General features: G+C 32.5%; 2 protein-coding genes and 1 long non-coding RNA gene across 6 annotated transcripts in view; 2 read left to right on the forward strand and 1 right to left on the reverse strand.

Moving 5' to 3' along the window:
- Nucleotides 1-15513, forward strand: part of Gale (UDP-galactose 4'-epimerase) — a 45919-nt gene that overhangs the window by 920 nt on the left and 29486 nt on the right. The window contains exons 1-2 of one of the 4 annotated variants that reach the window (XM_072535459.1): nt 1837-1992; nt 2316-2580. In XM_072535459.1, coding sequence (XP_072391560.1) covers nt 1913-1992; nt 2316-2580 — 345 coding nt within the window. In that variant the 5' untranslated portion in view covers nt 1837-1912. Of the gene's footprint in view, nt 1-1836; nt 2008-2195; nt 2220-2315; nt 2581-15513 lie in introns of those variants that run through there. The other 3 variants (XM_072535461.1, XM_072535462.1, XM_072535460.1) reach the window with 3 other exon arrangements.
- On the reverse strand, nt 806-1575 carry LOC140443940 (uncharacterized). Its single transcript, XM_072535463.1, has one exon. The coding sequence runs from the start codon at nt 1486-1488 to the stop codon at nt 871-873; it is 618 nt and encodes a 205-aa protein (XP_072391564.1). The 5' UTR covers nt 1489-1575; the 3' UTR covers nt 806-870.
- Nucleotides 2589-6383, forward strand: LOC140443941 (uncharacterized). The gene is made up of 2 exons (XR_011951285.1): nt 2589-3020; nt 4644-6383. It is a non-coding gene; the product is annotated as an uncharacterized lncRNA (long non-coding RNA).

Raw genomic sequence — 15513 nt, forward strand, 5'->3', positions numbered from 1 at the left:
GGAGCACTAATAAATAATGGACCAAGAGACAGAGGTCACAAAACTAACAGAGTGATCACTGAAGTATACTAGAACTAAAAAAAAAACAGAAAGATAGGGGGTCAAAAAAGAAGTGTCCATAGAACAAGATGCACGATATTTTCAATTTTTAAGAAAAATAATAGTTTTCTGTCTGGGGAAATTTTGGAATATAATTGATACCAAAATAAAAGCATTAGTTAGATGGTTAGGTCATATTCAAGATCAACATGATAATGGTGCAGTATGAAGCATTGCTGAGTTGCATTTTCCTGAAAGTAGTAGGAACAGAAGAGCAAAGATGACATTTAAGCAGGATATATCTGTAAAAGGCGGAGAATAATGAAGAATGTATATTTTACTGGATGCATAATAGTTAATTGGATTTCAGCAATCACGTTAATTTTGGCTCTATTCGTATGTCTTACTAGTTTTATGTTTTCAAAAATCCCAACAAAAATAGGTAAGAATCAAAATTGCACATTGCATCATCAACAAATTGTATATTAAATGCCAAAAATTTTTCTAAAATCTCATCTCTTGAAAGATTAAAATAAAAATGTATATATGGGAAGATAATGATGTAAAAAATTTTCTATATTTCTATGAAGAAGACCCTTAAAACATTCTCCAGAAGAGCCAAAATTGGAAAAATGACAACACTACTATTAAGCAAAATATTTGGCCATAGTTTTTTAAAGATCACTACAGGGATAGTGTTCTATTAAATTGATTACAGTTGTGATTGGATTTTTTAGTTACTTTACAAAACAATTGGTAAAAAGTGTTCAGTTAAGTTATTTTTTTATTTATAAAACTATATCACAATTCTTGGATTGGGTTTTTGTACAGTTAAGTATTTAATATATGTAAATCAGCTACTGTCTCTTCATCATCCGATTCACTTTCAGCTTTATCAACCCCACTCTCACTGTCCTCATCCTCTTCCTCTTGTGCATTCTCCTCCTCTAATTGCCTTTCTAGAAGTCTATGTTTAAACTTAATTTGTTCTTCTTTAATTTTTTCATCTTGTTGTTTCAGGATTTCCATTGATTCTGCTAAGGGTATTAATTTTGTTGGTTTATTACATTTACTCCAATCTTCCATAGTCTTAAAAACCTTCCTATCAGTATGAATTTCTTTGGTTGTGTTTAATGTTGAAAATGGTTTGTACCTTTCTTTTCCAGGGCTTTTTTCTAACTCACACAGTTTCTGAACATGTTTATCAGATTCGGAGATTTGTAACGTCGAAATGGAAATTTCTAGATCTGCCATTTCTTCCCTATATTTTATTTCATATTTGACTTGTTCATGAAATTTTTTAATTGATTCTCCTTTATCTGAAAGTTTGGATATTATAGATTTATTTTTTAGGAGAGATTCTTCCCGACTTAATATTTCTTTTAATTGAATTAAGCTCATTTTTTTTAGTTCTTCTGGCTTTCTTGAACTAGATTTTTTACTTGCCATTTTATTAAAATTTTCCTTTTTCTTGTATTTTTTAGTTGATATTTATATTTTTAGGTTATGTTAGATCTCATAAGAGCACGAAGTTAGCAAAAGAAAGTAAATGTCAAAATACAAAAACCAAGATTATTGGCAACAACACTTGTATTTTATTAAAAATGCCGCTTATAATTTTATTATCTAAGGTATTCTTTTCAATGTTGCGTCAATTAATAATTATCTTATTTCCTCCTAATATTTTATTAATACTATCTTGGTAGCTAGAATATCAAAACGATATAAACATGCATAATTGCTAAAAAGAAGCAGAGTTAAAAAAGTCATGTTATTAGGTTATATATGCAATTTATTTTAAGGTTGTTGTATGTTGACGTATACAAATTGATCTCATATCTTATCACTGCAAAAATTTAAATTTCTGATAACAATGCTCAACTTACTATATAAGTCTAGTTACGTATTCGTCCTATTCTATTATGCAGTCATACCGCTAGGTTATTTAACGAAGTAAGTAATTTTGAGGTAAGTTTAATTAAAATTTAAAAATAGATGTTTGCGTTTATTTGTTTATTGCATCTATTGCTCTAGTTGTCACGTATTGCTTATTTAAAATATTTAAATTTTAGTAACATTATTATTTAGAATTGTGTTTGCCAGCGAATCTGTTGCACGCTATTTATTTTTTAAGAAGACTTATGTTTTTCTTGTGTGTAAAGTCAAATTCTGAATTAAGAGTAAGTGATTTATAAGAAATACATGATTTTTAAATATATTTATTTAATTTAATAAGACAAAAAATAAATTGTAACCTGCTTCATGTTTTATTTCAGGTGGTGGGTTACAATTGAAAAAATGAAGGGTAACAGCACAATTTTGGTGACTGGTGGTGCTGGATACGTAGGATCTCACACAGTTGTTGAACTACTAAAAAATAATTATACCGTGATAGCATTAGATAATTTAGTTAATTGCTATGCTATTGGATCAGAGAAGCCAGAAGCTTTGAAAAGGGTTGAAAAAATAACTGGGGAGACTGTTACATTTTATAATGTAGATATCAAAGACAGAGAAGCTTTGGATAAAATTTTTAAAGCTGTACGTTTCTATAACATGCACTAAACATATTAAGCACATACATACTGAATTAAGTCAATATCAATAAATTTTTATACAAAAAATATACTAAATATCCAGTGAATTTTGTTATCACTGGTGTTATAAAATATAAAAGAACTTACTCTGTTATAATCCGTAATTTTATAAATAATATTGGAAATGGCATGTATACCAGTTGTAATTTTTGATACAAAAAGTATAGGTATGTACAGAGGAACTATAAAATTACACTCTGGTAATCCCATTAACAGTGCAATTTCGTCCCTAAGGATTTTTGTAACTAAAAGTGCTTTATTAGAAACTTTTTTGTGAACAACTTAATTTTTTTACTGTCTTTTGGATCCATATTTTCTTATCACTGGCATATTTTGGTGGCTATTATCATCATGAAACCTTTCAAATTGTTATTTGAATTTAAGGTATGTTGAGGTATGTAAAACATAATTAACTTTATACTATAGTGAAATTGTTTAATATTTTATCTTGAATGCTGTAGAATTTGTTCAAATTAAGAGATTTAACAATTTTATGATTATGAAAAGTATAAGAGAGTGTAGTTTTTATGTGAGAATAAATAACATATATTGTTATCTCTGATCTAGAGATATTTTGTGTTATTCAATCATACAGGATATTCACAACACATCAAAACAAATAGAAAAAAAAAAAAGATTCAAAATTATATATATTATGTTTAGACTTAGCAAAACAAGTTTTGAATATTTTTTTTTGACTAATAATTGGTAAGAATTATACAACATATTAACATCCAAATTGATTTTTTTTCAAATTTCAAAATTTTTGCTTGTACATAATTATCAGTAATATTGTTCTTAATATGGAAGTATTCATGAAATTATTTTATATATTTGCATTTTTGACCTGTTCTATAAATAGATCACTGGTCGTTATACCATAACATAGAGTAAAACAATTTTTACACTATGTTACAGGTACCACAATATGTTATTTTTTTATCTTGACAATGTTTTCCACTCTACATTGTCTCTATTCTATCCATGAAGTGTTTCTTTCTCATCAAATTTTATGTCTGTAAATACTTTGTAGATGTTGATGTTCTAGACATTCCTACTATGCTTCTTGTATTAAGAGTCAAATTTAGGTAAGGAATTGCTACAGATCAACCAAAATCGAATAAAGTAATATTTGACTTTTAGACTCAATTTTAGAGAAGCTATGAATTGACTAATGCGATATTATTCAGTTTTCTGAATATTGGCTGATATCACTTCTTAGCTATGATGTTAGTGGTATTTTTGGCTATGATATTTTGAGCTTGTGATTTCATCTTGTGATAGGTTCTATATTATCAAAATTAAATACTGTAGTAACACACTTATTACCATTCCATTCTACAAAAAGTATTTTTTGATGTACATCAAATCGAAAATCATATCATTCAGGAGCTTCTTTACTAAGAGCTTTTTTATCTTGTATCAGACACCTCACTAATCTATTTTTCTGCAAGGTTCTTGTTGCTCGGTATTCACTTTTCGGTAAGTTAAATATTAATCTTTGCTGGTAAATAAATTGTTAAAAAATACCTAGTGGCTTACAGATTTAGAAAAGCAATCTAATATATCAAGGTCAAATATTTGAGATCATTTTTAGCGATTGTTTTGCTAGTATAAAAATCAAACATATAACAGTACCTGCTATTTCCACAAAGATGCCAAAATTTGTAGCTAAATCGAATAAGCTTTTCATGTATAAATTGCTTCAATGAGTTTCTATATGAGATATTATTTCACAATAATTTTGATTTACTTTTTTATATTTATTCTCCAAAATAATATTTATTAAAATATTTACTGCAGAATAGTTTCTCCTAAATATTATAAAATATCAATTTTTTTAAGCAAATCGTAATTCAGTAAAATAAACCTTATGATGACTCAAAAATTTATATTTTGGGCATTTATTCGGAATATTATATATAATTAAGAATATAGTCTATAATAAAGATAATTGAATATTAAGTCAGCAAATTTGTGTTATGTTTATAATTTTTTTTATTGAAGGTATATTGGAAATACACTCAGATGCAACAAAAACGCAATGGAGGAAATGTTGGTCAAATTCAAAGTATTTAATTTTTTTTATTTTTACCCTTATTTTGATGATTTTTTTAGCACACTGTGTATAAATTTATAAATTTTAATTTGGTACAGTCAGTTTTTTGATAAAATTTTATATTTGACTTATTGTACGGGGTTAATTAAAACATAGTTTTATTATCCTAACTTTGGAACATCCTGTGGAATAATTCCGTTTGCGAATTTTCGTTAAACCCTATTTTTCGGTTGCAACCATGTCTCCTTAGCATTGTGTTTTTTGTTTCATGTCAAAATATGCCTTTATTCATTTTTTAGAGCCAAATGAATTTGCCACCCACAATTTAGGACTTTTTTTAACGATGATTTATAGTTTGTCGAAGATTACATGAAACTGGTTTGCAAAGTTGCACACCAGCAACTGGGCCCAAATTACATCCACGGCACAGAGTGGCTAGACTACGATTTTCCAGGAAACATTTACATTGGAATTTAGGACAATGGAGTAATGTTCTTTTTACGGATGAGTCGAGATACTGTCTTCACTCATTAGATGGGAGAGAACGAGTATGGCGTCTAACTGGAGAGAGATTTGCGGAGTGCGCTTTCAGTCCCCGCGTTAGCCTTGGAAGGGGTTTGGTGATGATATGGGCAGGAATATCCCGAGAGACCCACACTGAATTGGTATTTATTGAGGGTTCGTTGACTGCGTACCGGTATATTGAGCAAATTTTAGCTAATCACGTAGTACCCTTTTCTCAATATATCTGCGATGATTTTCTATTAATGCAAGATAATGCGCGACCCCACTCTGCAATATGTGTCACGCAATATTTATAGGAAGTTGGTATTAATAAAATGAACTGGCCAGTGTGTTCGATAGATCTGAACCCAATAGACTACGTTTGGGACATGCTTGGTAGAAATATTAGAGGTCAAATACAAAATTTTATTAAAAAACTCACTATACTAAATTAAAATTTATAAATTTTTACACACTGTGCTGAAAAAATCATCAAAATATGGCTAAAAATAAAAAAACTGAAATTATAATACAACAAAAATTATAATTTAGTTTACTACATCCTTAAAAATATTGATGGAAAATTTTTCTTTAAGTTTAAACAAATTTTAAGAATTGAAAAAAGTATATAATTTTCAGTGAGCTGTCAGCTTTGCATGGCATGTAAAGTTATCTATTTTTATGATCTTAACTGTTCATTCAATTACTTCTGTAAAAATTTTCAACTTGAAATTGAAATTGCTCATGTTGTTAATCCCCATTAAAGATATTAAATAATTCTATGTTATTTATTGATCTTCATATATAATTGACACACTTTTTGAAGTATTTATCTTAATTTGAACCTTTGGATACCCCCCTTTCTCCTCCCGTTAATTAGCTCTTTTTAAATTGTTATAATCCTTGATGGTAAATATATACCATTGGAGTTGACCTTAATTGTACTAAATTTTAAAGAATAATCTCATTATAAGAGCTGGAATATATGGTTTCAAAGGGCACAATTTAAAAAAGTGTCCCATCTGAAAAACAGACCCTTCATAGAGTATCACATACCCATTAAATCAATGTACATCTAGCATTTGCTGTATCATATATATTTTTAAAAAACACGCTTTTAAAACCAGGATTGATAATCCAGTGAAATGCGATAATAATAATGTATGTATTAAAATTTAATGATATTGGCTTATTTAATTGTTTAACCACTTCAATATAAAAAGTACCCATTGAAAACTTGATAATAAATTATTGATAGGTTATAAACCATTTATTATTTTTTGATAGTCATAGAAAATTATTTATGCTGGTATATTTTTATTTTTAAGGCTATTTGTACATACTGTTGATTTATTTTTGTTTTTTTTTTGTTAACAACTTAAAACTTTTGTAGATTTTACCATCCTCAGGGAGTTGTAATCACTACTTAATAATTCATATCTAAAACTAACTAGTAATCTCCTAACTAATGATTAAATGAAGTAGTTCCTTAATAAGTACTTTTCTTAGGTTATGATACATTATAAATGGTTTTGTTTAGATATGCCTACTTTTCTTTGCTTTTTTGTTCTTCTTTCAGTTCTTCTTCATGAATACTTGTTTATATTTTCTTTTTAAGTTAACGAGATCGTTGATAGATTATTTTTAAACTCGTCACAAGTTAGATCATATTGTGCCCAATATAATACCCGTAAAAAATGGTAATTTGGGTAAACATAGTATTTGTATATAAAGAAATATATCATTCTCATTTATTCTCAATTTTTCAATGGAATAAGTGTATTCTAATACATTGTTTTACTAAGAGGCGATTTATGATTACAATGACTTGTTTATATACATATATTTGAGTTTTTTGAAAGAAATTCGTTTTTGAGAAAGTTCTGAAGCGCTCATTTTAATTTTACAAAGCATTTAAGGAATATTCCGAGTAGTTTGTTGATATTCACAAATTTTAACCCACAAGTTGGTTGGTTACCCAGTAATTGTCAGATTGTGTAGTTCATACAGTTATGCCACCTAGACTTTATGCATGATATGCCTATATTATATACTTTATAGACGTTATACAACATGCAGAACTTTTTATAAAAAATATCTTTTCCTTTTGTAGTGTAGTGTGATGTACATTTATATGTTTATGACATTTTGTTCTTGTCGGATAGGCCGCAATTGACGAAGTAAGTCTATAAACGTTAATCACAAAAAAACTCTTTATCAACCATAAACTTCGAGTTTTTATCGAAGTTAATCAATTTCTTTGGTTATAAAAAAACGTTTCTTGGCTTATTTCAGATGCCCCTGAAGATGATCTATGGATCGAAAGTACTTGGGCAAGATTAAATTAAACTGTGCTCGATATATGCCTTTTATCTGATCAAAGTTCAAATATCTTTTCTTCATAAAACTAAATTGGACACTCTGTTTAAGTAGCTCTCTCTCTCCAATGGCGCTACAGCCCAAATCGGGCCTTGGCCTCCTCCAAACTATGCCTCTAACCTTGTCGGTCCCGCGCCGATCTTCTCCAGGTTCTCACGTCTAGCAAATTTTGCGCGTCCGCTGTCACTTCATCCTCCCATCTTTTCCGTGGCCTTCCTTTTGGTCTTGCGCCCTGCATTTTCTATCTAGGGCTCTTTTCAGCAATCTTTCTGTCTCCATTCTTACTACATGGCCAGTCCAGCGAAGTCTCTGAAGTTTAACGAATTCTGAGATCGGTGTCTCTTTGAACAGTTGGTACAGTTCATGGTTATACCTGGATCTCCATATTCCGGTTTCGTTAATAGGTCCAAATATCTTTCTTAGGACTTTTCTTTCGAAGACTTCCAGTTTTCTTTTTGTCTCTTCTGTCATCACCCGTCTCGCATCCATAACATACTATTAATCTGATAATAGTTTTGTAGACCCTGATTTTCGATCTTCAGTATGTGTTTTTGGAGCGAAACACATGATCGAGTGAAAAATAAGCTTTGTTTCCCCTTACTATTCTTCTTTGGATTTCTGGTGCTTCTGTTCTATCCGTGTTTAATGCAACTCCTAAATATGTGAAACTTTCTACCGTTTTAATATCGTCCTCTAATTCAACTGTGCGTCTGTTTCCCCTAGCTCTTGCCTGTGTTAACTTTTTTGTCTTTTGAATATTTATTTCTAGTCCGGTCTCTTTTGCCTTTGATTTTAATTGTATAAGTTGCTGTATAAGTAGCACCGGTTGTATAATTGAAGCACATAATTAACTTGTATTATCCCTTACGTGTGGCATACAACAAACCCTAAGTAGTAAGTACATGAAGTATTGAAAGTAGTAATACGATATTTCATCTTGTATGGCTGGTTTAAGTACCAATTGACCTTAATATTATTAAATGCCTAATAGATTACATTCAAGCTAATATATCTCGTTAAATTTACCGATTTAGTAATTACATAAAAAGTCATTCCATGTTACAAAATATTGTGATCATAGTATATTTATAGATAACCCTCTTATATGTAGGCACTATTAAAAACTTTACATGTATAAGAATATACCGATACAATGCTCTAAGAAATTAAAGCACCAACAGGAGATTCATGAAAAAGTAAACTAATTAAGTGGTTAAGTTAAATTAGTATTATGTCCTTATAAAATTCACAAGATTTCTCCAGGTGACGTTGGCGAAATGTGTTGTTAATATTTCGTGTACCAAGATTGAGAATACAAATCTCAACGCGCAGAAAAGGATATACCAGTGAAAAGTGTGCCCTAACCAAAGTTTTCTAGATTATGTATTTCTGCAGTTTTGTAATGGTCGAGATAACTACATCTAGTCAGGGTCGTAATTCTTTTATGCTGCAGTCACAACGTCCTTCTGCAAATACTATTATAATATGTAATAAGCTAGTCATTTCTTAATTCCTAATTCCTAACTTGAAAATCATTTCACAAACATCAAAGTTATTGGCCACTACGTTGTTTAAGAAAAGAAACTCCAAATGTTATATAAAAGTATCTAATCTTCCTCTTGCAGTGCCTATTCGTTTCGGATATTGGCGATCATCGTGGCAATTTTGACTTTGTCTACAGCTGCTCGAAACAGACCTGCGATCGACATATTGATCCAAGTTCTTAGGTTATGGAGCCAGGCAATACGTCGTCTTCCCGCACCTCATAACAAATACTTTTCCTTCAATGACTAATTGAAGTAAACCATGCCTATCATTATTGCTCATAATATGACCAAAGTACTCCAATTTCCGTTTTTTCTCTGCCGTGATCAGCACTTCACATCCTTTACCCATTCTGCGGAGAACTTCATAATTCGTCAGTCGATCAACCCATGAGATCCACAGTATCTGGAAAGCCCCCAGCATCTTCATAGATGCCCCTAACCTAGTGCAAACTTGTACTTCGTAAGGCAAAACCGGAATTATACAGGGTTGGGATAAAGTATGGAATCAACTAAATATCTTTAACACAAAAAATACGCCATTCATAAAACTTTGCATGCAAGGATAATGACATTTAACGCATCGCACCCAATTTTTTGTTACTGTACTTCCGGTTTCACCGGTACCCTCAACTTATCCTAACCAACTAACCTCAAAATATCGTATTGGAATATTAATAATGATCGGTTATAGTGGTCGTGATGATTGGAAGTATGTTGCTCAGGATAGAGATCGATGGAAGGAGTTGGGAGAGGCCTATGTCCAAAAATGGATGAGAAAAGGCTAAGAAGAAGATGGTGATGGAAGATGTTTGGATGGAAATTGTCTAAAATAGGCTTATAGACCCATTTTTCATAGGCGGAAACTTAGATTTAGATATTTAGATTTACTAAATAACCAAATTATTCCTGCACTTCAACAGAATGGCCAGTTACCACAAAATTTTTGGTTTCAAGAAGATGGAACGGTTCTTCACTATTATCGAGGGGTTAAATTTTTTTAATGCGAATTTTTCAAATCGATGGATTGGAAGTAGAGGATTCATAGAGTGGCCTGCTCTTTCTCCGGATCTTACTCCGTTAGATTTTTTTCTTTGGGGTGATATAAAATCACATTTACATTAGGCGATCAACATGTTTGCAGAATGTAAAACAAATAATTATTGATGTAAAAAAACTAGTACGTGGAGAAGTCTTGGAAATCGCCATTTCGATAAAAGTGTGGGTTACGAGCTTTTGCATCTTAAGCGACGATATATAAGATCTCGACTTTTAAAAATCGAAATAATTTTAATAAATGCTGACCTGGCCTTTGCTAGGCGTTGTTTTATCTCTACAGAATCAAAACACGGATCGAATGATAATTTTTAAAATCCTTGTGTGCTTTAATTTCTTGGATGCCTTTAACTGGACTAATCTGGGAAATGAATTTAAATCTAATTTTAGAAATTTTTTGTTGTTTATATTTTGTCACTTCTATTTTTTTGTCTAATCTTTACTAATTAGTTTGTTGTTATCTATCGAGAGCATCGTAAATGCGGCATATGAATACCACATCAGAGTTGATGTTACTCATCCATGTTTTGTTGGAGTCTTTTTTCGAAACAAATTAAATGACGAGTTCTATTTACATAGCAGTCCATTTTGAGTTTTCTTTGTAAATTTATTTAAAATAGATTTATTCAATAAATTATTAACATCTCTCTAATTATCTATCTCAAGGGAAAAACAAGTCATTAAAAGAAAAGTAATTGATTTGCGAGAAAAACGTTGCTTGGTTTATACCAGCTCTACCAGTTTTTCTCAACAACGTATCTTAAATATTTCTTTGCTGTTTAAAGTGAACTGCTGTGGGCGTAGCTTAAGAAATTTGGTTTATTTAGAATCAAGACCGGTCTAACTTCAACAAAATGACAATATGATGTGAACTAATGTGGCGATTTTGACAAAGAATATTTTTGATAAATTATTGGGTCTAGTAATTTTATATTTAGTTACGTAACAAATGAATAAAATGTGACGGGGTCCAGAAAACCTTTTGTAAATAAAATAGTTCGGATAGGGAATGAAAGTTTAAAGAAGGTATACAGTAAAAATTCTTTATTTACAAGGGATGTTTCATAACTATGCCGCGAATATGTGTAAGTACAAAATAAATGAAACAAACTATAAAAAATACATTTTAATACGATATTGTTTACCAATATTAATCGTTATTACGTATACGCTGCGCCGCCTCATTACGCCAACGTTCTTGTAGAACCTATATGCTTCCACTTTATCCATGAAACGCCTACTCCAGCCTCAGACACCAAGTTGTACCTTACATAACTATGGACGAAATTGAACGAGAATTAAGATTAGCAAAGATACGAAAAGCAACGGGGCCGGATGAAATACCGAGTGAAATAAAGTTCTTCAAAAGTTCAGGTAAAAGATCTCTTCTTCAACTTTTAAATAAAATTCATGAAACTGGCTATGTACCAACGGATTGGCTGTTGTCGACTTTTGTGAGGATACCTAAAAAAGCAAATGCGAAAAGATGTAGTGACTAACGAACCATCACCTTGATGAGCTATGTTTTAAAAATATTTCTTCGAATTTTGTATTCAAGGATGTACATACCTCAAGGAATTTTGTTTAGTGACACGCAGTTTGGATTTAGCAATACCATTGGAACCAGAGAAGTACTATTTAGTATTCAGGTTATGGTACAGAGATGCAGATATGTCGGCCATCCAGTTTATGTATTTTATGACTTTGAGAAGGCCTTTGATCGAGTAAAACATACTGAAATGATAGCCATTCTTCAGAAGGTAGGTATTAATGGTAAAAACCTACGTATCGTTAAAAATCCAGTAGGCATTAACTTGCAAACATCAGGATTGGCCAGGATAATTCCCAAGAGCTTTAAATAAGAACAGAAGTAAGACAACTCAGCATTTTATCCCCACTAATATTTAACATTTATTCGTAGTTCGTCTTCAATAACGCATTGGAAAGTGAAATTAATGGCATTTATATTGATAATTTGAAAACTCATTGAACTTAATTAAAGACCGTCGTTTTTTTAAAGTGTGTTTACTGCAGTTTAGGGTTTTCATAGATTGTAACACATATGGTTTTGCATTAAATTATAAGAAGTCTTTTCACGTACTCTTAACTAATGGAGGTTAGCGATGACAACACACAACAGAAGATTAATGTCTCCGGATTTGTCCTATTTTGAGTGATTTCGCTTCAGGATTCATTTGTTGGAGTGCATTATTTTGCTATATTTTCATAATTATTCGATATACGAGTATCTACTTCTCAACCACTCTCTGTTTAGAGTTGCTATTTTCAGAATTCACGTTTCTATTTCCTAGAAGAAGGTCGACCAAATGTAAAGTTTTGTCAACTTTAATCTGAGCTGTAAGTCGAGATGTGGATCACAGAAAAAAATTTGGTCTTGTCCTTTTTTCAGATCCAGTTTACAGTTAATCCGGGATCCTATAGTTATATTCGTAAACTTGTTCCAATAGTTGCTGTTTATAGTCATACGTAAGGAATCGTTCTATTTTCTGTCTTGATTCCTCTGTAAGTATAGTATCAACACCATAATACGAGGATAGATTGATATTAAACTAGCCTTTGATAGATGGCGCTACTTGATACCGAATTGGTTTCGGTGTTGACATTTGACATTCATGACATGACGTCTGTCAAAATTTTAAGTTTTAAAAACAATTACTTTGGTTTTTACAGCCGTGAAAAGCCAGCACATTTTGTGTTTTCGGAGAAATGGAAAAAGTTGAGTATCGTTCGGTGATTAAGTTACTCCACAACAAGGGTAAAACGAATGTGCAAATCAAAGCCGACCTGGACGAAGTTTATGGTGAGGTTGCACCTTCGTTAGCAACAGTAAAATTTGGGAAAGCTGAATTTGTTCGTGGTCGTACGAGTGTTTTTAATGATGAGCGTCCCGGAAGGCCAAATGAAGTCACCACGCCGGAAATGATCAACAAAGTCCATGACATGATTATGGTAGATCCTCGAATTAAGCTCCGCGAGTTAATAGAGGTCCTAAACATTTCCTACGAACGCGTACACAACATCATTCACCATCATTTGAACATGAAAAAGCTATTCGTGCGATGGGTGCCGCGTTTGCTGGCAATCGATTAAATGCAAAAATGTGTGACCACTTCGGAGACACTTTTGGCGATGATACGGCGCGATACGAAGGATTTTTTTCGCCGATTTCTCACCGTTGATGAAACCAGGGTGCACTATTACACACCGGAAACCAAAGAACAGTCGAAACAGTGGCGCAAACGCAGCGAAGGGCCGCCGAAGAAGGCAAAGAGTGCACATTTGGCCGGCAAAGTGATGGCGACTGTTTTCTGGGATGCGAAGGGCATCATCCACATCGACTACTTGGAAAAAGGAAAAACAATCAATGGTGAGTACTACGCAGCATTATTTGATCGATTCGATGCCGAATTGCGTCGAAAACGCCCCGGTTTGGAACGCAAAAAAGTGCTCTTTCACCAAGACATTGCACCGGCTCACCGATCGGCCGCCGCCATGGCAAAATTACACGAATTGGGATATGAATTTGTTGAACACCCACCATATTCCCCATATCTTGTCGCCAGCGAATTTTTCCTGTTTCAAAACCTAAAAAAATGGCTCGGAGGACGCCGTTTCGCAACAAATGATGAAGTCGTCGCTGAAACTTCGGCCTATTTTGAAGAGCTCGAGCAAAAGTACTATTCGGGTGGGATAAAAAAATTGGAACATCGTTTTACTAAGTGTATCAAGCTAAAAGGGGACTATGTTGAGAAATAAATCGATTTAATTCCAAAAACTTGTTTTTTCTATCAAAGGCTAGTTTTATATCAATCCACCCTCGTAGTGAATGACTGGATACCATTTAGTTTTCTGTCATCACTATTTTCATCCATGGATTTTTTTAAGTTCAATCAATCAATGTGAACGTTAGTGCCTTGCTTAAGCTTACGCTTCTTCAAGGAGGGGCTGCTCCTTTTTTTGCGGAAGCCTTTGAGGGGAGCGAGCAACGTTAGTTGCGAGTGAGTAGTTTTTTTAGAGTGGTATGCTGCTATAGAGCGGGGGCTTTAAGAGTGGGAGAATATAGACTGGCCAACTAAGCCATGAGCAGAAGATTTATGCGGTGGTACCAGCCATACTAGGAACGGCTCTGAATCAGCGTTTTTTTTTTGTGTAGGTATTTTATCTGCGATATTTGAGGGGGTTGTTTCGAGGATGTCCTAATACTTATCAGGAAGTTCGTTACGAGCAAAGTGTGGCTGGGGGGAATGGAACTTTTGTTTGGGAGAGCTTGGTGAGTATATGCTCTCGGCGGTGACAAGGAGTCCTTAGAGTTCGCTTAACTCTGTTGGAGGACGTATCTTTTGCTGAGGGAGCGGACTCTGTCCTTTATTGATGGTAGATTCGCAATTTGGTGTATAAACGCTGACCGAAAATCTGCATGTTTCCTCATGCACTTTTTGAGGATTTTCCTTTCTGATGCCACAATGGCGTTGGTTTGGCGATTGTTTAGTGACGCGTAGACACACGCCTTGTATTCGATGATAGGCCTGAGGAGTTTAGCTCTTTTTCTTACCATGTATAGGGTCTTTTTGACGTGAATGTTTCAGTTAAGAGTCCTGCTAAAATGAACTCCCAAGTAAAACACGGAGTTTCTGAAATCGAGATTTTCTCCTAGGAGGGATATCTGATTTTTAAATGCAAGAAAGAGGACAAAGTAAGTAAGTAACAACACGCAGTTCTGTCTGACTTCTTGATGCATATATAATTATATTGCTAGATTCCTTATCTCTGATTTTCGCTGTTTGGTGCTACCCTAAGTTTTTTTTATTAAATATTTTCCTTCCAGACCGACATCGCGTAAGGATTCCAAGAAATCCAGTTCTATAAAACCAGATACGTTGTTCTAATTAATGAATTTTCTTGCATTATTATGTAGTCTATTATGGATTTTTGTTTTGTTGGTAGTTTAGATGTCATTGAGCTTTTATAGAATTATTTTATCGCTATTTCGCCGACGGGTATCGGTCATTAAAGTCTCCCAGTAATATTTTTCTTTCTTTAAATCGCGAATAACAGCCCAGTGAATAAATAATTTTTACTGTTTTACATATTTACTTCTCATTTTGCAATTTCATATTGCATGCAATTGCAGAATACAATTATATTTTGTGTAAAGTTGTTTTTTGGTCATTTTAATTAGAAAACTCATAATTGTTGTGTTGTCCATTTACGTTCTTGTACTAAAAACCATTTACGAGTGCTATAAACTTTTAGATAATTTTAATCTATTATTTCCAGATTTTTCTTTGAACGCATTTAATTAACAATTACTAAC

The sequence above is a fragment of the Diabrotica undecimpunctata genome, chromosome 6 (assembly GCF_040954645.1).
Source record: "Diabrotica undecimpunctata isolate CICGRU chromosome 6, icDiaUnde3, whole genome shotgun sequence".
In the NCBI taxonomy this organism is placed as follows: Eukaryota; Metazoa; Arthropoda; class Insecta; order Coleoptera; family Chrysomelidae; genus Diabrotica; species Diabrotica undecimpunctata.